At 38.5% G+C, this 22,871-nt stretch overlaps 1 protein-coding gene across 6 annotated transcripts in view; it reads left to right on the forward strand.

The window, feature by feature from the left end:
- Fggy (FGGY carbohydrate kinase domain containing) overlaps positions 1 to 22,871 on the forward strand; it is a 420,052-nt gene that overhangs the window by 147,082 nt on the left and 250,099 nt on the right. For all 6 annotated transcript variants that reach the window (XM_010610466.3, XM_010610467.3, XM_010610461.3 and 3 more), the window contains exon 6: positions 6,199 to 6,314. In XM_010610466.3, the coding sequence (XP_010608768.2) occupies positions 6,199 to 6,314 (116 nt within the window). The remainder of the gene's footprint in view (positions 1 to 6,198; positions 6,315 to 22,871) is intronic.

A 22,871-nucleotide genomic window follows, 5' to 3' on the forward strand; every position in this document is an offset into this window, starting at 1 on the left:
TTTTTTTTTTTTTTTTTTTTTTTTTTTTTTCTGTGTAGTGTGTCCTTTTTCTCCCTTTTTAAGATGTTCTTTTTGAGTACATTATGTTCTTTCATTACAAGGTTTTAAGATGATCTTTGATTATGTGATACAGCTTTCTTTGTGTTTAACTGAACTCAGCTATGTGTGTTGGTAGCTTTTATCAAATCAAACATATTGCCACTGTTTCTTTATTTTTTATTTGATACTGACATTGCCAGTTTTATGTTTGTATCATGACTAAGATGACTATAGGTTTTTTTTTCACTCTTTTCCAATAAAAGCTTTTAAATTTAAAAAATGTTTTTAAAGTTCCATTTAAATAATATAGTATTTACTTATAAGACATTTTCTCTTTCCCTACCCCTACATGGACAGGTAAAATTGAGTTTTTTTTAATTATATGAGTGCTTTTTAATGCCACAGTAGCATTAATGATAATTGTTCTTATAGTTTACGTTTCTTCAAATTCTGATAGTACAAAAAAAAAACTTTAAATAGAATTATTTTTTTAAAATACTTTTTATAAGTTTCCAGAAGCTCTAGTTTTATATCTTCCAATACATTGTTTGGTTCATGGAGTTTTATGAGTGATGTTATTCTTGTGTGAAGTTTTGTCATTGTGTGACACTCTTCTTTGTCTTGTTTAATATTTTTTATCTTGCATACTGCTTTAATATCTATATTGTCACATTTAAGTGTTGTTTTATCTGTTCTTTCTTTGTACACCTTTTTAAAAGAATGCCACATTTGAAATGTGTATTGTAAACTTCATTTTCCTTTTCATTTTGTTTGGCTAACTTTACTGGCTTGTTAATTTTACCTTTCTTCCCTTTTATCCTTGTTGCTTTTTGTTTCTATAGGTGATTCCATTAGTGTTTGCTATATTATTTCTTATGACTGCCATTAAACTTACCTTCTGCCCACACAAACATGTGTCCTAAGGACCCTTTTCTGTGTACTCTGCTATGGTTTGTCAGTGTCCCTCCAAGATCGTATGTTGAAACCTTAGTCCACAATTCAACAGTTAGGAAATGAGGCCTAGTAAGAGGCAGTTAGGTTATGTGGGTTCTGCCTTCATGAACAGATCAATGCTTATATATGAAAGTGAAAGAAAGAATGAATGACTATAAATGCATGTCACCATTTATTGGGTTCTCCAGTCTTTGAGTGTTGAGATAGTTGCTCTGAATGAGTTGATATTTGGCTGCATTTTTTCTCAAGCATTGTCCTCAGAGAGCATATATGGGAAGTTTATTTTTGAAACCCTTCCATGTTAAAAATGTTTTTCTTTCTCCTTGATAACTGAATAGTGTTTTGTTTGGGCATAGGATTTGTGAATCAGTTTTTCTCAAGGGTCCGTACATTATTCCAATGTCTTCTACATTCCAGAATTGTAGATGAGAATTCCTTAGTTATGCTGAATCTCTTGCCTTTGTAAATAACATTCTTTCTGTCTGAAAGCTGTATAATTTTCTGTTGACTCTTGAAATTCAAGTATTTCCTTGATTTATTTCCTGGACTTAATGAGACTTTCAATCTGCAGGCTTAAATCTAACTTCAGTTCAGCCTAGTAAAATACCTAATATTATACTCATTTACTTATAATATCTCCCTCATCCATTCTGTTTTTTGCTTTTTAAAAAATATCTCTGGAATTCCTTTTATTGTCATGTTAGGGTACAGGAAATGTCCCCCAAGCTGCTTAACCCTTCCCATGTGATTACTATCTCTTTGTGTTTTTGCTCCTTATAGGAAGATACTTCATTTACTTGGTCTTCCAGAGCATTAATTGGATTTTCATGGGGGCCAGTGATTTTTATTTTTAGTTCTTCTGCCACTACTTTAAATTTAAAATCAAAATTAAAGTCAGTGTCCTTAGTTCAGAATGTCTTTCTTGCATTTTCTCTTGATTTCTCATTGTGACCACCGCTGTTATTTTTCTTCCAATATTTTAATTATTTCTACTTAAATGCCCCCTCCGCATTATAAATATCCTATGTGATCCACCCTCAGGTGAATTTGTGCTCCTCTTATATACTGTTTCTGTTCTGCATACTCATGGATCTATTTCTTCTGATCCTTACGTGTTTATGTAGGTATTTGTCATTAACAAATTTGAAAATAGTGAAAGACACAGCACTTTCTTCCCTGGAATTCTGGCTAGCAGTGACCAAACTGGGCAACTGGAAGTAGCCCCCTCTTTCCTTTTAGAGCCTCCTTGGGTAGGAGGAGCATGTTCATCTCTGGCCTGATCTTGGAAATAAGTCATCACGCTAAAGCAGCCCCTGACTCTCTGGGGCCCTATGTGGAATTCTAGGCCTACAACCTCCTGGGTGGGAGAATACTGAACAATGGGCAGCTGGAAGACTGAATGCAGATGCAGCTTGTCTGGAGATAGAGATCTCTCTTGAGAGGACAGCTTTCCCAGTAAAGCACTTCAGGGAATGTCAGAACCCTGCTCTTTAATAGACTCGGACTGAAGCAAACCCACCGTGTGCCACTAGTTACCGTACCTTTGCTCACAAACAAGATAAACAAAGTCTTCTACTTTCTCTCTCATGTAGTTCCAGATCTATGGTCTCAGATTCATTCTCTATAATTTTCTAATTCCGCTACTTAAAGCACATCCTTATGTCCATATTATCTACCAGTTTGATTTAAAGAGCCTCAAAGAAAATAGACTCTAGTGATCTTTAAGTAATGCATATAGAATATAGAATTTCCAGTGGTATGTAGCCATAAAGCTTTTTACTTCATTGGTGCAATTATTATCACTCAAGGACACACTCTGGCCATTTATTCTGCCCTTCTGTAAGGAATGAGTCATTCCTGTTCCTCCTCTTATTGGGGATGAAAATCTACTTAAACTAATTTACTTATGCTGTAAAGGGTTAATTGTTGCTTGATTATGAACTATAACCAGTGTTGAGTTTAACACAATAATCATTTCTTTAATTATATAATCTAATAATCCTGGGTGGTTTACTTAGACTTTGCTCTTTGTGAGTGGTTCTTCTAATCTCAGCTGATCCCACTCACTGGAGTGTTACCTGCCTGATCCAAGTTGATCAAAGACTATGTAGGAATATCTGATCCAGATTGGGCTTGGCTGGTCATTGTGATCCACATATCTGATCCTCCTCGTGGGACCAGTGGGCTCGCTCTGCATGATCTTTTCATGGCAGTGTCAGAGGTTCAAGAAAGTGAACAAAGGCACATAAAGCATGTTGGGGCTTAGCCTAGGAGCTGTCATGCAATCACTTCTCCTTCATTCTTTTGGCCAAGTCCAGTCATGTATCAGAATCCAAAGTTTAGAGCCAAGAAAGGAGGCCCTTCTGGGGCAAGAGTGCAGGTAGCAAGAGGAAGAGAGTGATATACTTTAACATTATCATTGTCACTTAGTATGGAACAGTGCTTTCTTGGTCACTCTTTCATTGCTGAGACAAAGTAACTGACACCCACTACTTAAAGGAGGAAAGATTTATTTTATCTCATGGTTTGGTTCCATGATTGGCTGGCTGAAAGGCAAGGCAGATAAAAAATGACTCACACCATGGTGGCCACAAAGTAGAGTGAAAAGAACAGCCTGGGGAAAGAATATTCCCTTCCGGGTCACACCCCAGTGACCCACCTCCAACCAGGCTCCACCTCCTACAAGCACATTCAGCTACTAAACTCTCTGTGGATGAATCCGCGGATGAGTATGTATTGAACCCTCATGATCCAGTAACCTTCCAAAAACCCCACGCCTGAACACATGAGCTTTGGGGTAGAATTACATGTTAAGCCATAATAGATATGTTCTGCTGTGTGTTCCATATCTGAAAAAGTCATTGATAATAAATTCTGTTTGCTTATTTTCAGTATTGTCCTCAGTAAATGTCACCCCCTCATGGGACCCGCCTTGATAGCATGTCCCCCCGCACCTTAACCTGCCACCAGATTATAGCAGATTGTCCCACTAAAGGCTCTCATTTCTCTCTCTACTTCCTTTAGAACACTCGTCTCTCTTTTGCGTTAAACTTTCAGGTTCTGTGACAGCAGAGGACCAGGAATAGTATATACAGTTTCTCATAGAGCCTAGCATGGTGCTAGGATTATAGTAACAGTATTAGATGTTGAGTGAGTAAGTGACTCTTTATGAACGTCTGAGTGAGCATCATCTAGACTCTTGGTCCTGTGAGATAGGTTTTGGTTTACCTATAAAGCTACATGAATTTGCATCCGCAGATTTGCCTTTTACCTTTGGCAAAGTGGACAAACAATATGTATTAGGAAACCATGTATATTAAAAATGTATTTAGTGCATATTTGTATTGCATGAAGTTTACACTCATCTTAGGGAGTGGGTACATGAACATAATGTAGCTTGTTTCCATTTTAATTCCATTCCCTTTCCCAGCCATCTCCCTTACTCTGCCTCTGAATCCCTTTTTCCCACTTTCATTCTTTTTGTTATTATTTCTCATAGCTCATGTTTAGGAAATACAATGTTTACTTTCACTGAGGTTGTTAGGTTCCTGCACATGGCATATCTTCCTTCTTTACCCTCCCCCTTTGTCTGGACCCTTCCCATCTTCCAGAGATCTGTTTCCTTGTTTCCTTTTATTCATTCTTACTATGCTCTTTGTTTGTATTCTGCCTTACTCAAGTGAAATATACCATATGGTATTTAAGCTTGTATGTGTAATTTATTTCATTTAACATTGTATTTTCCAGTTGCTTTCACATGATGGCTATTCACTTTGGCTCACATAAGCCTGCTAGACTAGGTATTGATGACCCAAGATGAGTAGGACTGGTTTTATGTTACAGGTACTGCTGATTCAGTGAGAGAGATAGAGGCATGAGCAGACAAAGACAGTTACTATGATAAATATAAGACAAAGACATTTCCAGATTGGCAGTGGGAGAACAAACTTTGGACTCAGCATGCTCTCCTGTGGGACTCCCTGGAGAGGACACTGAGCTTGTTAAGGGTGACTAGGAGTTAAGGGCATAATGTGAAGATAATGTAGAAAGAATAAAGGAGAGGGCAGTGAGCTATCCAAGCCTGCTACAGGGAATTTCAGATGATTCAGTATTGCAGAATGGACAAAGCAAGGGTGAGAATGCACAAGAAGCAGAGGTGGGCTTGGTCATACCATAGAATGTCAGTTGGAGGAGTTGATGTAACAGATTTTATTTTATAAAGATTTTATCAAGATCAATTGATAAAATACAGAAAACAGATAGAAGGTAATGGGACTGTAGGGAACATAAATAAGTAGTTCCTTAGATGTAGGAGATCAGGGAAGGAATCTCTAACTCATAACTGAAGTCTCAGCCTAGGCTAAACGAAAACTTTGGGTTCACCTTTTTTTCCTATGGATAGATGCAAAAGATTTTTATACATGGAGTATAGAATATTAAGGATGACTTGATGAGAAATGAAGCTAAAATTCTTCCTCTTATTACATATTTTCTAGACTAAAATGAGTATATTATTTACTATAGAGGTACTTTAAAAGATCTTTTTTATTATAGAAAGTTTAAATATGTACAAAAGTAGATAGAATATAACAGTGTACACTTCCTGCCAATCCTGCCCTAATGAAATACCACTTACTTCCCTTTTCATGTTAAATACCATGTATCATAACATATTATACATAAATGTTTGACTTGGTAACGATCTGTTTAAATAATAAGAAAGTGATTCTTCTTTTTTTTTTTTAGATAGGGTCTCACTATGTAGCCCAGGCTGGCCTCAAACTTGTGGCAGTCTTTCTCTCTCAGTCTCCTGAATGATGAAATTACAAGCATGCACCAACATACCCAAGACACAGTTTTTAACACAACTACAGCTACCAATATCATATCTAAAACATACTTCAATTTAATCAGATAACTTATCAGTGTTGTAATTTCTGATTTCCCCAAATAAAGATTTAAATTAAAATACTCATCTGTAGCATTTACTTGATCAGGATCAAAATAAAGGACTGAGATTCTTTTAAAGAAGGAGTTACCAGTAATTAATAGATACACATGAGGAGAGCTTTGACTTAAATACGGATACATCACTACTTACTTTGGTTTGCTCCACTTCTACTTCTGCAGATATCTCAGTAGGTAACTGAAAAAATATGAAGGAAACTTAGATTATATTATTGGTTCTCTCTCCCATTTTTTTAGGTCTCTCTGTTCCCTGGTGTGCAAATGGACATACTCAGCAGAGAAAGGCTGGGATGACAGTTTCTGGAAGATGATTGGTTTGGAAGACTTTGTTGCTGATAATTACAGTAAGATAGGTAAAAGATTAGAAAACATATCAAATGATCATCTGTGTGTGTATTAAGATACTCCTTTTTGTTTTGTTTGAATTAATATACAGGAACACAAGTCAGTTTTTTTAGTCCTAGGTTTTCCTGAATGATTCCATTGTGATGGGCAGGCCATGACAGCAGGCCCTTGTGTGAAGACTTATTTTACTAAATGGTGATACATACTATTGTAAATCTGTGCTGAAATGCAGAATCACAAGTTGGACTAGACTGAGGAGGATCTTTGAATGGGGTGCCTGGGTCTAGCATAATCAAGGGGATCTCTATGGACCATTTCTGGTCTATAGTAGGAAAATTGTGAGTTAGCTTCAAGGGATAAGGCAAGGCTATGAACAAGAAAAGTTATAAAATAGAAAAAATCAAAAATAGAAGAATCGGGAACAAGACAGGAAATAGAATGAAAGCTGACACTTCTTGAGTAAGGCTTTCTAGTCCCAGACTCCCAGTTTTATGTGGCAGTAAATAGATGGTACAAGTGGGAGTAGCTAGTCGTTGTTTACCTGGTGAAAGTATTTAGAAGGTAGACACATATAATGACATTTTGGATTTTAAAGCTTCCAAGGCTATTTCACAAGAACATGTTTATTTCCTGTAGTTACTACTTACAATTCTAGTTGGCTGTCATCAGGTAAGCAATTATATGTACTTGAGTGGAAAATTTGAAACACTGCTGAACTGGTTAAGTGTGCAGGTCAGGAATTTGTAATAATAAAATTAGACAAGATAGACTGTGATTTCCCTTTCATGGAATAGAATAAAAGTAAGTGACTATTAGTGCAATTCTTCAACATGACCTCTAACTTCGGACCCAAGCTAGGCTAGTTCAGTTTTGCTCAGTTCCCAGCCAGTGAGAAAGAAGAATAAAAGGTCCAGAGGAATCATACATGATTTTTTGGAGGCAGCATAACCTCATTTCTGCTCATTTCTTGTTGACCAGGATACATTCAGAAGCCTCCAGTAGGCTGCAAAACTATGGTAAATGAAGTCATTGGCTGGGTGACCGTATGTCCATCTATGGTCAGTAAAACGAGAGCAGTGCGTTATTAAATATAAGGAACAGCTGGTAGTGTCTGCTGCAACTTCTCCAACAACTAAATCCCATAGTAGTTCAACCTGTCTTTCTCTAGAAGAATCCTCATGACAGTCGGTGAAAGTTCAAGTAGAAACATGAGGAATGATAGTCCTAGTATGTTATCTGTGATCTCTTCATCTCCTAAGAAGTGAATCTTGGCAAAAGAATGCAAGCAGGGTTCTAAGCAGAAAGAGCTGCGCAGGAATTCGTATGGCTCTGCTGAAATCATTTCAGGATCTGAGTTGGTAGAGAAGGGGAGGAACTTGCTATTGGGAAGAGAGGAAGCAGGCAAAGCAATAGTCTTTAGTCAACAGTTATGTTTTAGAACTTTTGCTAGGTGATTTGTGTACATTATCTTACTTAGTCTCACAAACCTCTAGCTCCACTGTTTTCATTTTACAGATATAAAAATTGAAATTCATTTCCTTACTGGGTATTAAGAGGTAGAGTCTGATTCTTTTCCTTGGAATAAATTAGGCTGGGAGAACAGATGTGGCTGTGTAGCTGGCCTTTAGTGGGATTGTGGAGCAATTGAGTAGCCAGTCCCCAAAGCCACCTTGAAGTAGACTGAGACAAATGTCTTTAAGTGGACTTGGGTAGTGGTACAGTGGGATCTCAGTCTGATCGGTTGGTAGGGCTTCATATACTTTAGGTTCTGAAGGTGGTTGTATTTTAAAATTCTAATGTTGAGATCAGTTGGGACAGAGACCAAAGTAGGGCCAAACTTTGACCTCACTGGCCTCTGGGGGATCTGTCCATTGTGTGGTGTATCAGGACTCCTGTCAACCAGGCTAGAGTTTTAGGTGGTGCTGCACACCTAGCAGCAGAACTGACACCAGCAAGAAAGTGATGCCAAACAGGCCCTGGATGATAGCTTTTTATCTGTCTTGCCCTTCAGTGTGCTGGCATGGTAGGTACTGATGTGTAATACTGTCTGAATGTGTAAGTCATAAGCACAATAATTCAGATGGCAACAGATCACCAAGAATTAAAAGAAAACTGCAAACCACCATAGACTGGGTGGCTAAAACAACGTTTGTTTCTCAGTTTGGGGCTTCAGGAAGTCCAAGGTGCTGACATTTGGAGGCCTATTTTCTTGGCTTATAAGTGGCTGCCATCTCACTGTGTCCATGTGACCTCTGTGCATAGGGCCGAAAGGGAACAAGCTTAGGTGTCTGTTCTTGTAAGGATGCTAATCATCTAGGATTAGAGTCCCACTCTTATGACCTCATTGGACCTTAATTTCTTCTTTAATTTGCCCTGTCTTTAAATACAGTCACAATGGGAGTTAAGGCTCCAACATACAGATTTTAAGGCAACAGGCCAGTCAATAACATTCAGGCACTTAATAGCTAGTGGCTACAAAAAAGGGCCATTAAACCAGGTGCAATGGAACACATATAGTCCCAGCACTCTATGAGGCTGAAGCGAGAGGATTGGAAGTTTAAACCTAGCCTAGCAACTTAGTGACCTAGTGAGGCACAGTCTCAAAAAAAAAAAAATTCAAAAAGGCTGAAAATGTGGCTCCTGCATTGTATACCCAGAACCACCAAGATAAAAAAAAGGAGCAAGGGTATCCTTAGTACCAAACCTGGTGCTCCAGAGGCTCTTCATGAGCTCCCTGACTTGGAGAAGAAATAGCAGGGCCTAGTGCCAGGGCCAGCCTCTTCATACTGTGATGGAGAAAGTACAGTAGGTAAATTTGAGTCCAGTGCACCAAAACTGGAGCTGGGTTAGTTCTACTTCTGATACTATGGTAATAACTCAGATATGCCTCATAATGTTTCCATACCTCCATAGTCTGGTCTACAAAAGAAAATAGAAATGATTTAAATTGCTTACCTGTCTCAGATATGGTGCTATTGCATTACAATCATTCTCTTTTTTAAATTTTAAAAAGTGTGTTAGTAACACACTTTTTTTTTGGTCGGGTATCGAACTCGGGTCCTTGTGCTTCTGAGGCAGGTGGCAGAACCACTGAGCTATATCCCCGGCAGTAACACACTATTTTTATTTATCCTATTTTACTGAAGGCTCAGAAAGGGGCAGCATACCTCACCAGTGGTTGCACAGAGTTGAACAATTTATGATAGGTGAAAGTAGAATGCAGATCCACATTTGGACAATGCCAAGTCCTTCTCTAACCCTCTTGTGTACTGACTTTCATCTTGTATTCACTGTGTACCTGTAGCAGGCCATGGAAAATACTGATTCTCACTGCCCTGCCCTGCCCTTGCCTTCAGTTTTCCCCATAACTTGTTTCATGTCATTCTCTTAAGTAGTAACAAAAGCGCTGTCAGCCTTTTTACCAATAAGAATCAGAGAGATTAGCAACCTTGGTTGATTAACCATATAGAGAACCAATAAATTATGAATGAAAACTAAAATCTTTGGGGGGGTGGTTAGATGGAAGCAACATTTTATTAGAACACAAGTGCTAGACTGATATTTAATTGATTTTAAACATTTATATGTTGCCCTAAAATGTTAGTGTTTCTTTCCTCAGTATTTCCACAGTATATTGAACATGGAATTTCATTACCTGTTTATGTGCGTTGATTACAAACTATACTTTGAACTCTTTGACACAGGATTTTCACTTACTAGATATTCTTAGTAAAAGCAGAAGGCATGACATATTGCTAACTTACTGTTTGATTAGTAAGTGAATAAATTAATTATTGAGATTGCTGATACTAGGAGGTTGGTGCTTTTTGCTTTTAAAGGCTGTAAGGATATTTACTATATCAGCAGTACCTTTGGCAACATGGGTCCAACTTTAACTTTCATTTTCTGATTGTTCTAATGCTTTTCTCTTATCTCACACAATATAGATGTTCAATCAGTATATTAGTTCTGCTAATAAAGCAATACCTACAAGAAATACTCATTAAAAGTCCATAATGTTAATCTAGCAGAAAATTTCCAGGGTAACATTAGATTTTGCCTGTTCTGTTAATGGATTTTTAATGGATGTCTTACGGAGACATATCATTAAGCAGAATATTGTTATACATGGATTTAAATTTACCCATTCATCAAAATTAATTGTGTGATGTTTTCTTTGATTGCTATTTCTGGTTATTTGAGTTCAGGATGGTTCAATCTGAACCCAAGGCAGAAGACTTTAATAGGATGTTTACTCTCAGCTATGACTTTCAGAAACTGCTCTGGATGCTAACTCAGACATTGCTTAGCAATTCTTGGAACTATGAAAAATGGATCTCGGAATCCTCTCTATGAAGTGTTAAACATTTCCAGTGGCCTCATTGCCCGTCAAGATGTGGGCAATATAGCACAAAACCTTTTAGCAGATTTGAGCATTGAGCAAACAGCCTGGATTTGAGCATTAATACAATTACCATAATTCGCTCCATGTGGAGCTTTTAGCCAAGTCTTTACCAGCCTTCCTTGGCTCATGCAGTAAATAAATGCTTTCCCTGAAAACTGAACACCTCAGCAACTGAAGGTCTTATGGAGGAGTATCTTTGAAATTAATTATTTATGAAGTGTACGTTAAGGATCAAATGCAATATTTATATGGTGCATTTCAAGGACAGGAGATATTTACAATATTTTAAGTAGCTACTTGCAAGTTTCTAAAGCTCAATATTACTAACTAAGATCTTATTTCAAGGGAGCACTGGTATAGTTTGGTTTGGGACACTTGTACAAAGTAAAGAAAAAATTTTATGAATTAAAAGAATATAAATTTCTTTATGATAAAAAATATAGGTTGAATTAATATTCATAATTGATAGATAAAGCCACAAACTATTTTCCCTAGGAGATAATCTACCCATGGTCCAATAAAATAACCTATGTCAATAAGTTGTGATCTTCAGTTCCCTGTGAGTCATTCCCAGATTTCCTATCTAATTCCTGGCATCTATCATAAGTAAACAGGAGACAAGAGATCAGTAGGGAGAAAGGACTTTCTAGTGGATTGATTATCCAGGTTCCATGACACCATGTCCCAATTTCCTCTTTACTCCCTGGGAAAAGAGCTTCATTGTAGTACTGGGATAGGCCACTTTATGAAAATGCATGTGTACAACATTGCTGACCTATAGGATAATTACTTGCACTACGGAGAGCTCTGTATATAAACAGTTCATCATGTTACCTTGTACATCACTCACTATTGGGATCAGGGAAAGCCAGGCAAAAAAAAAATTTAAGGCCCAAGAAGGAGTTACCAAGAGTTAAATGAGAAGACACAAAGACAAAGAGTACATGAAAGAAGGTGGTTTCTTGAGATGAGGGATGCTGTCTTTTTAAAACTGGCTTCCTCTTCCCCCATGAGACTGTATTTTAGGCGCTAGACATTATTGACACAATCACTTGGCACAGAGTAAAACTGTCGCCGTGTGTTAAATGCATGAGTGTATGTTTGAATGAAGGATTTGTTAAATAAATTCTTTCTTGCCTTCATTGTTCCTAACATTTAATGGAGACTCAATGCTTTGAATGAAATAACAATCCTAGGTTATAGAGAAACAGTAAATTTATTTCATAGCTTGGTTGTTCACAGTGAAGTTTCAGTAATTCTTTACTTATGGTAAGACTCCTATAAAAGGCACACCTCAGACCAAACGATAGCTGCAACCTCATTCCTATGGCAGATTTCTCAGGAAATATTTAAACAGCAACAACAACTTATTTTAGGAAGGTTGAAAATTTTATTTTCCTACAGACTTTTGTCCTTTAGGTTTAAAATTATAGGTAAAGAATATTGACAAAAGGTGAGTGCATTGGGGACATAAATGTGCCAGTAGTTCACCACTGTTCCATTCTGAGGTCTAACCAAGAGGATAATTCACAGAACCACCTAAGGCCAAGTGCAGCATTGGCTTTGGTCAGGTCGAATTACAGAGTCTAGGAGTCTCATACTTCTGTTTGGAGTCTGGGCTGACTTTGGGACCTTTATGACACTGACTTGGCCATTTATTGTCAGGCTGCGAATCTGGGACAAAAAGAAAAGAAATTTCACTGTGCTTGTCTGTGGCAGGTTCTGCTTGACCTGCTGGATTCATGAACCCAGGAGGCTCAGTGGCCTGAGTACAGGTGGCTCAGAAGAGACACTGTGCCAAGCCACTACAGGTATGACCCCTTTCTTGAAGATGATCCGCTGGTGAGAGGTTCAGCATGGGCTTTGTTTCATTCTTGAAATGTTTCCAGTTATTATTCCTGCCAATGCCGTGGGAAAAAAAATAACCTAGGACAGCAGGGACCATTGTAGAAGTTGTTAGCTCCTGTGAGTATATGTATATGTGTGTGTGTATTGTAAAAATCATGGCTTTTTTATAATCACATGCAATACCCATTAGTTGTTTTCCTTCTCATAAATATTGGTGTGAAGTTGCAGTGAGATATCAATATCCCAGCACAGTATGATTTATGCAGCCTATCAAAATGATAGCTCTTCTCATTTTTAAGTGAACCTTGGCACCTGAGGGATAGGAGTACTCACCCTCTCTGCATTCTGTTCCAACACCATGTCCATTCCCAGCAGATCCATTTCAGCTGCTGCCACTTCCAGGAATAACCCTGCAGAGCCAGGACACAACAGAAGTGATGAGCACATCATGGTAATGCTAAGTAATGGCTTTCAGAGACTTTGTTGTGTTCCAGGTTTCATGGAACTGCTTCTCCTTTCAGTATGGCATCCAGAAGATGATTGCTAGTTTCCCAGAAGTGAAGTCTACCCTCAACTTCACTTATTGTTGCTAGAGAATCAGTGAATACGAAGGTGGAAAGGGATCACAGAGATCTAATGCTCTCAATTTACAGATGAGAAGGGCCTGGGATTTAGCTCAGTGATGCTGCCACCTGCCTCATAAGCAAAAGGTGCCCAGTTTGATCCCAATTACGAAAAAATAGATCAATTTACAGATGAGAACTGAACCTGGGGTGTGAGGTAAATGTTCATGTTCTTGTGGCATCTTAGTGATGAAATTGAGACCACAAATCAGGCTTTCTGACCTCAGTACTTTGGCTTTTTCACTATGACATGCCAATTCTTTTAGTTGAGATTTTTCAATAACTGTTGATCATTGGGATGATCTGGACACTGTCATTTGAGTGGAACTAACCCCTAGGAGAATGGAAGCAAAATCATCTGTGCTTTAATTCATCTAGCCCATTGTCTAGTCTTCATCTGGAGTTTGTTCATGTATCCAGGGACTGTTGTATCTGGGGACATACTAATCACACTCATGAGTGACTGATATAGACAAATAATAATTAAGTAATATATTCTCAGTTGTCTGTTTTAGGGTTAAGATATTGGTCATAAGATTCAGACCAGCCTGACCTCTTCTGACTTTGTCATAAGCTATGACAGCTCTACCATTTATGACTCCAGATGAGGTGCTTGATCTGTTTCAGCCTTAATTGGTATGTTATGAATATTAATAAGTATATTATAAGCTAAAGCAGCCCACAGCACCTATATATGGAAATCTTTAGGAAATAGTTCTTACCACTGTAATGACTGTCCACTCCTCTGAACTTATATTCATCTCTCAGTGATCATCATATCTTCCACAGACAATATTCATTGAACAATCCAAGTAATTATTGCCACTTCTGGGTTCCAGAATGTCTTTGGATCACATAGGCTTTTTCCAAGCAAGATATACTAAAACTAGTTAGACTTCTGCTTCTAAATTATAATCACATTTCAGCTTTACCTCCTTGAGTGATCATTGCAATTGGAATTCCTAATTTTTTCAATCCCATATAATTGGTAATCTTTAGCTTTTTTCCAGAAACCCAAGGACATATCATATATCCATTGGTAAATAAAAATACAGAATAATAATTGAGTTGGAAAAGCATTGACTAATATTCCTGTAGTTCTTAACAAATTTAAAAGCGTACTGTATTTGCATACATTACTAGACAGCTAAATTAGATAGAAATTATTATTCAGTCAGAGAGGGATTGAGGCCTCTATGTAGCACAGAAGATGAGAGAGACAAAGACACAGCTGGAAACCAATGTGAAGATATTCAGGCCTCAGCAAGGAGACACAATACCCAGACCTGCAGCCTCTCGAGAGATAGAAAGCAACTTAAGATTATATTGTGATTATCACTACCTGGTCCAGTGAGCCCAGATAGGCATTAGATGCAGAGGTGGGTGAGCAGAATACCCAGACTGATCCCTTTCATGAGTACCTTTTGTTCTTTTGTCCCAGTTATTATTCCTGCCAATCCTGACTACATGTTTCCCTATTGGGTTGATATTAGCTAAGATAACTGTAATCCTACAAGTTGACTATAGCTTGACCCACATTGTTCCCATGTTGTGATTGTGTTATATATATGACCCCTGATGAAGGGTCTTGGTAGCCACTCACTCTGAACCTCTCCTGGAAATCCTGGAGCTGTTTTCCTCATTTCCAGTAAAACTCTCCCAGCTTCCTCCCTTGGTTTCCAACTTCATTCCTCGATGGTGTGAGACCATGAACTCAGCTCATCTGACATCTAACAGATTGGGAGTGACTTCCCCACTAAAATTATCACATTATTGTTCCTATCAAATTTGTAAAATAGGATTTGTTACCAGTTTACATTTGAGGAAGTCAGAATTCACACGTTTTCAAATCAAAAGGCCTAGGATCCCAGATTTACCACTTACTGGGCAAGTTGCTAAACTTCTGTGAGACTTTGTTTCTTCATCCATTGAGCAGATGTACCTATCTTGATGTTCATTATGATAGAGCGGGTTGATGTAAAGTGTCTGACTTCTGATAAGACCCCAATAAACAGCAGCTGGGTTAACCAACACAAGAATCGATGCTATATGAAGGGTATGATGTGAATATATGGTGAATGTCTAAATTTCTCAAAAATTATAGTAAAAGACACATTGCCATAATCCCCCTCAAAATACTCCCCTTCTCTTCAAACATACGTATCCCATCATTCTTACCACTTTCTGAAGCAGTTCTTGAAGTCTGTTTTCTTTAGTGTCTTTTGCTGTTGCACTCTGACTGCCTTCTCATGCCCTGAATTAATTCAAGATGGTCATTTTGACTTTGAGGAAAGAGCCAGCAGTTGCATGGTGCCAGATCCAGTGAATGAGATGGATGAGAAAACACCATGTTTTTATAAGCCTGAATTTCCATTGGATGGTACTTGTCAGCAGCATTCGTCATATTTTTGATCACACCCTGTAAAGAAACTCTTGAAAGAAGACTTCAAGAGCTGCTTCAGCAAGTAGCAAGATGATGGGATAAGTAAGGTTAAAGCAAGAGGGAGCATTTGGAGGGGGATTAAGACCAATATGTTTTTGTCTGTAATAAATTTTTATGATTTAAGCATTCACTATATATATTTGATTATCCCTTATATAAATCAGGCTTCCATAATGCCAAATCCTATGAACAATTCCAGGAAAACCTTTTGATAATTATGTTCAAAAGGAAGGGAAAATAAGAGGAATAGGCTTATGGTGTGCAAAGACAAGGTCCTATTAATAACTGAATAGTATTTCATTTCCCCTCTTCGGTCTCATTGGTTAACTTAGTGTTAGGTGCAGTGTTACTGTGTGGAGAATAATAGAAGACCAAAGCCAACAAAGTTCCTGTTTTCCTAGAACTTATATGGTCAAGTGGAGAGAATATTAAATTTTCATTCACAAAATTTCCACTGGAGTAAATGCTACAAGAACAAATTAAGGCTTCAGGAATCTATTAGTAGGGGATATGACCTTGTCTTGGAGAAGTCATTCTTAGCTCAACATTCATATAGACTAGAAAGAAATGGAAAAGTGTTTCAGGCAGAAGCAACAGCACTGCAGTAACTGGCTGGAGGGAGAGCATAGCAAAAGGCCGGTGTGGCCAGAACCAGGAAAGTTGAGAGGGAAGGGGGTTTAAATGGATACAGAAATCATTATCAAAGAGAACTAGATTCATTACAGCTAAATGTGGTGGAGAGAAAATGAAATTTAAGGGACTATTTTAACCATCTCAGTCAATTTTATATAGTCATGCACAGCTAGTCATCTCTAGCTGAAAAGGTCAGTTGCAGAAGTGACCTCAGAGATAGGGAATGGTCATACATTATACTTTTCCAAAGTTGCTAAAAACTTTTAGCCTTCATAGTTAATGTTATAAGGACCTTGGTTTGATTATTAAGCATGCAACTGTGAAAGAGGATATTGATAGGAATTACCCCACTTCACTATACATTATGCTCTCGTACCTTCAAGCATTGTCTTTTCTGGAAATTCTTCCCTCATTGATGGAATTGAGTTGTAGTGTGGGTTGTTGGTACATTGCCCAAGCCCCAGTAGTACCTTTGCTTGCTTTTCATCTGCCTGCTTTTGTTTCCTTAACTTGGCTGTCAGTTCTTTAAGGCTTTCTGCTTTGCTGTTGGCATCACCATGAAATCCGTGTTTGATGGTGCCTAGGTAGGAAGGAAGGATTGAATTCTTGATTTGTCCATGTAGTCCAATCACCTACTATACTATTCCTTTGGTTTACTTCATCTGTTAAGAGGTTTCTCAATTCTCCCTCTTGGTCAGGACCTAACTAGACATCACTCTTTTTGTTTTCTCATTGAGTTTATTGGTACTTTTTAAGTATTTGGTACAGTTACTTTTAATCATTGGGATCTTGTACTTTTACATGACAGATTTTGGTTCTCAAAATTTCCCCAAAACCCTGCCCTCTGTTCACCCACCCCCCTCCCCTATTTATAAAGACTTTGTTTCCATTTTTTCATTTTCTCATATTTTTTCTTTTCCCTTATTTCCTTTCCCCTACCCTTTCCACTTTCTATACACCTTTAGCCCTTTCCTTCCTATTTCTCATTGTCGATTATACAATTTAGATCTTATTTACACTTTTAGTTTTTCACACCCAAGAAACTATTCAGCATTTACACATTAGACATCACTCTTGATACTTTTCTTTCTCTTAAACCTTGTAATCCATTAACCAATCCTTCCTACTTTGTTCCAAAATGGACACTGAATTAGGAATTCCTGTTGCTGTTCTTCATTCACTGTTACTGACCTAGGTCAAAGTACTTTCATCTCTGCTGGATTAGTAGGCCAGCCTCTTCAATGGTCTCTTTGTGCCTGTTTTTCTCTCGGATAATCCATTCTCCAGACAACAGCTAGAGTGATATTTTAAAATGTAAATCAGATCAGGTTACTCTCCTGCTTAAGGTCCTCCAGTGCTTTCCCGTGACAAATTGGTGGTGGTGGTGATCTGAATCCCTTGTCAGGTTCACAAAAGTCCTCTATGATATGATCTCTTTGACTTGTACTGTTTTCTATCACGCTGGTGCTTATTCACTGCCCAGCTACACTTACCTTCTTTTTTCCCTTCCACCATCTCTAGTTTGTGTAGCCTTTGCATAAACATTGTCCTCTGTCTGGCACGGCCCTACTCAATGTGCCCCGGTGCTGGTTCTCTCTCTGCCCCTCTGCCTGCCTGCCTGTCTGTCTCTGTCTCTATCTCTGTTTCTGTCTCTGTCTCTTTTAGATCTCAACTCAGATGTTAGTAGAAATGATTCTTCCCTACCACTGAGCTAATACTCCCTTCTGTGCTAGCAGTAGTTTCCTGTTGTGTTTTCTTCGGAGCACTTGTCACTATCTAAAATTGCCTTCTTCTATATTCATTTAATTATGCCTGTTGAATCTTGTGGGACATACAGTGAATTTTCAGAGTGGCATAGAAAATGGCACAGAAATATACCATGAAAGGCATACATTTTTGAGAAATTTCTAACATTTCCTTCATAGTCAAAATAGAGATGTTTGGAATGAACAACATTTTTAAATGGATTCCCAAAAAGGCCAAGCAACTATCTCAAAGATCATGGTTTAAAGAATTTAATCTCAGTCATTGTGAGTCTGTGGTAGTGTGGCACATGATACTTTGTTTTAACTTTCCCATGTCAGTATTTTCAGTCAACATCTTAGATGCAAGTACAGAAGACTTTCTGGATAAATTTGCAAATTGTGTAGAACAGAAATGCATAGTTAATAAGTTGAATAAAAATGATTTAAATTATTTTAATAATTAACAGACTAGAAGGGTGCACTTAAATTAACAAGGTATATTTTATCAGGGATCAGATTACACTCATGACCTTTCATTTAAAAACACAAGGAAGGAAAAGCAATGTAATTTCTGAGCGGTATCTCTGTAGTGATCTGGATTTCCTAGAAAGTCCTTGATTGCTAAGGACTGATAAATATTTACTATCTACCAGTCATTTCTGGTTGCTCTATTAATATGAATTTCTTTAATCCACTTACCTAGTCTAGGTTTGTACTAATATATTCAGTTTACCGATGAGGAAACTGAAGCAGAAAGAGTTTGAGTAAGCTGGTCAAGGTCACATAGTAAGGAATGGAGCCAGATAGGTCTGCTCCAGAACTGCATCTGAGCACAAGATTGTATAGCCTTGTAGGCCTGAGTTGCAATCCATGTTTATAGCGGCACAGTTTGTAGTGGCTAAAACTTGGAAACAGCCCAATTTCCCATCACCTTGAGATTGGATAAAGAAAATGTGTTTTTGTTTTAAATAAAATGGAGTGCTACTCAGCCATAAAAAATGAGAAACTAGAGACATTTATAGCTAAATGGATGCATATTGAGGCCATATTCTTAAGTGAAATAAATAGGACACACGTGTGTAAATACCAAATACTTTCTCTGGTGTGAAAAACTAAAAGTGTAAATAAGGTTCCAATTGTATAATTGATAATGTGAAATAGGAAGAAAAAGGATAAAGGAATACGGGCAGTGGGAGGGGTAGGGAAAAGGAAGGAAGGGAAAATAAAAATATGAGAAAAGGAAAAATGGAAATAAAGTCTAAATAGGGAAGAGTGGAGGAGGTAAAGGGAGGACAGGGGTATGAGGAAAAATAAGAACCGAGATTTGTCATGAAAAGGTACAAGATCCCAGTGATGAATGTCACTGTACTGCATACCTAAAAAGCAACAATAAACTTAATGAAAAGAAAAAGAAGATGAACAAAAGCCACCTGGCATACTTGGCACAGCCACTCTAAGGGTTATAATTCTAACCTGTATGAGGCTGAGGCAGGAGGTTTGTATGTTGGTCAGCTGGACAATTAAGACTGTTTCAGAAATAAAAAGGGCCAGAGATATACCTCAGTAGTTTAGTGTTAAATACCCCTGAGTTCGAGTCCTCTGAAAAAGAAAAGGGGAAGGTAAAAGAGAAGGGAAAAGAAAAAACCCTAAAAAAGAGCCCCAGTACTGATGGATTATACCTGAAATCGTATTATATATATATATATGCAGGGAATGGCCTGGATGAAATAGGTACTTTAGTTCCCAGTAAATGCAAGCAATATTTGGATATCCAGGGATTATCTAACCTCATGAAATTACCTGCCCAAAGTCAAAATATTAATAAACTGTGGAGCTGCATTCTAGTCCCCATCTATTTGACACCACACCACAGCCCCTTGGAATGGACTGGAAGCCTGGTATATATGCAGGGAATGGCCTGGATGAAATAGGTACTTTAGTTCCCAGTAAATGCAAGCAATATTTGGATATCCAGGGATTATCTAACCTCATGAAATTACCTGCCCAAAGTCAAAATATTAATAAACTGTGGAGCTGCATTCTAGTCCCCATCTATTTGACACCACACCACAGCCCCTTGGAATGGACTGGAAGCCTGGAGGAAGCCACTACCTTACAAGACGTAAGTGCCCTCCAGGTGCTGGGAGGGGCCAATCAGCCTGAACACCTGGCCAGACTCTGGAATTTCAAAAGGAGAATGAACAGAAGGACATCTTGCAAAGGTACATGTGAGTCAGTCACATTAAAATGCTCAATTTGGTTTGGGATTCTTTTCCTTTCTCTGAAAGCTATTACTGTGGGACTTGCTTTTACATCTTAGTTGGGCATCTGACTGTCTACTATTTTTTCATCCTGGTAGAGGTCAGTGAACTCAGTGTTCTTGAAAGTCAGCCACTACCCAGGCGGCCTTCCACATCGCATGTGACATGTCATCACTCCTCCTCTGAGCTTCTCTCGGTCACGCAGCTGGTACTTAAGACCTCGGTGTCTGCAAGGACTTTTCCTCTAACTCCCTGGCTCCTGTGTAGTCTCCTTCACCTCAGTTCTGTGGGTTTTGACTGCAAGGTACCTATGACTTTTTACCTTCTCAGCACGGGTTAACCTTTCTGAGAATCCATATCAGTAGGCTGCTGTGGTCAGCTGGCAGGTCACTGGTTGACTAATGGCCTTCTCCAGAGTTTGCTGGCAGATGCTACATTGCTGTGAACCCTATTGATCACAGAAGTTTGCCTGTTGCTCAGACAGCCTCTGTGGGTGTAAGGAAGGAGGTGGTGAGTCATGACCCACCTCCCATGTACCCAGCTGTTCTTGTGGCAAGAAGAATGAAGATGATCTCTTTGTGGTATCATAAAACCTAGAAAGACATTAAAAATTCCGTGAAATGCTCATACCCTTTTAGCTATTGAAGTGTACAATGTATTAGTAGGGGAAAAACCGCCTCCAATGTTTTCTTCACTGCTCTTACTTCAGAGACTACTTAAGGGACCAGGTAATGATTTCATGGTGTTTATTAATCCTTCACGCTCTGCTTTCCTCCCCCACTCTTTTCCGTGAAGCACAGTGCGTTTGTCTTTAGACCGAAAGCACAGGAACTGTCAGGGATTGTCAAGAGATGGAGCGTTGGTGTTGTCATGTCCCTGTCTATTGGGGACACTGCATGTAGTGATCTGCTGTTGGCTCAGAACTACTGGGTCTAGACGCACTGTTAGGTAATGGAGAGAACAGGGAATCAGGAGGCAGACTGACATGAGTTTGAAACCTGGTCCTGCCATGTTCTAGCTGAGTGACTTAATCAAGCAAGTTACTTAACTTTTGAAGACTTCAGTTTTGCCACCTGCCTCTGAGGAGAGTAACACCTCTGTTTGTTTTCTTGATGACCTCACATAGAGACCCCTTAATGCAGGCCTTACAGGAACAATCTTGTCTAGTCTAAATACTCAAATTATTTAAAATTTCTCCTAATTTTTCTTAATAATGACATTTATTATTCTGTCTCTCATGGTTATCATGGTGAGTAGCTGTCAAGCTATCCTTCACCTTTTTGAATCCTTGAGGATTTAACTCTGAAATGTAAATAGGCTTATGAGCCATTAATATAAATTCATCTCAAATCATGTTCCCATCTTTGGTTTTATTTAATCTTTAATCTCATTTTATTTTATCTTTGCTTACTAGTTGTAAGCTGCCTCAAATATTTTCCAAGATAAAGTAGCATATGGAAAATCATCTAGAAACAGGTCTTCAATAGATGCTTGGTAAATGAATGGAGAAAATGTTAGACAATATATACAAATACAAGTATAAACAAATGCTTCAGAGGACAATTAAAACATTTAGTTTGGGGGAAGACAGTGACCTACACCTTAGAGAGAGCCAAGTAAAAATGTGGAGCAGGCAGTTAGGTCTATGCTGAGAAGGTAGGTTAGGCTAAAAGTAGAAGTTCAGAAGTTGTCAGGGTGGATGACGTTTTAAGCTGTAGACAGGTGTGAGAGACTGCAAAGGGACAAGAAAAGCAAATCAGGGAGAAAGTTTTGAGGAATTCTAGTATGTGAAAGGTCAGACTGAGGACAGTGTGCCTGCAGAGGAGGCCTGCAGAGAGCAGGGAGAGAAGAAGAACAGGAGAGTTTAGAATTGAAGGGTTTGGTCTCCAGGGATGTGGAGAGGAAGGGGAATGAAAACCGGCCATCTGACTTGATGACTTGGGGACCATAATGATGACATAACGATTGTCCTTCTATAATAGAGTGCTTCAGATGAAGTAAACTTTAAAGAACAGAAACTTATTTCTGGAGGCTACAAAGCCCAAGATCAAGGTGTGGGCATCTGGTGTCCTACATGGTGAAAGGCAGAACAGCCACTGGACAAACCCACTACACAGCCCTTTCGATATGAACATTGATTCATTCATGAGAGTGGAGCCCTCATGAATCAAACACCACTCTCAACACTGCTACACTGGGGATGAAGCTCGTAACACATGAATTTGGGTGACTATATTTACATCACAGCAAGGAGCCTTAGTGAAAGTTATGTTATTGTAAGTGGAGGCAGAGATAAGAATTGAGAAGGCCCAGGATTTAGTTCAGTGGTTCCACTGCCTGCCTCAAAAGCACACGGACCCAAGTTTGATCCCCCTGGTTGGTACCAAAACAAAAAAAAAAAGGATAAGAATTGAGGAGTGGATAGTAGTTACTACCACCGTGACAACTAACATTTGCTAGATGTTATGCCAAGTGCTTAGTATGCATTTTAATATTACCGCAACCTGGGCCGGGGATTTAGCTCAGTGGTTCGGTGGCCTGCCTTGCAAGCGCAAGGACTCGAGTTCAATCCCCGGTACCAAAAAAAAAAAAAAAAAAAAAAAAAAA

The sequence above is a fragment of the Fukomys damarensis genome, unplaced genomic scaffold (genome assembly GCF_012274545.1).
Source record: "Fukomys damarensis isolate Sample0158 unplaced genomic scaffold, DMR_v1.0_HiC HiC_scaffold_23, whole genome shotgun sequence".
In the NCBI taxonomy this organism is placed as follows: Eukaryota; Metazoa; Chordata; class Mammalia; order Rodentia; family Bathyergidae; genus Fukomys; species Fukomys damarensis.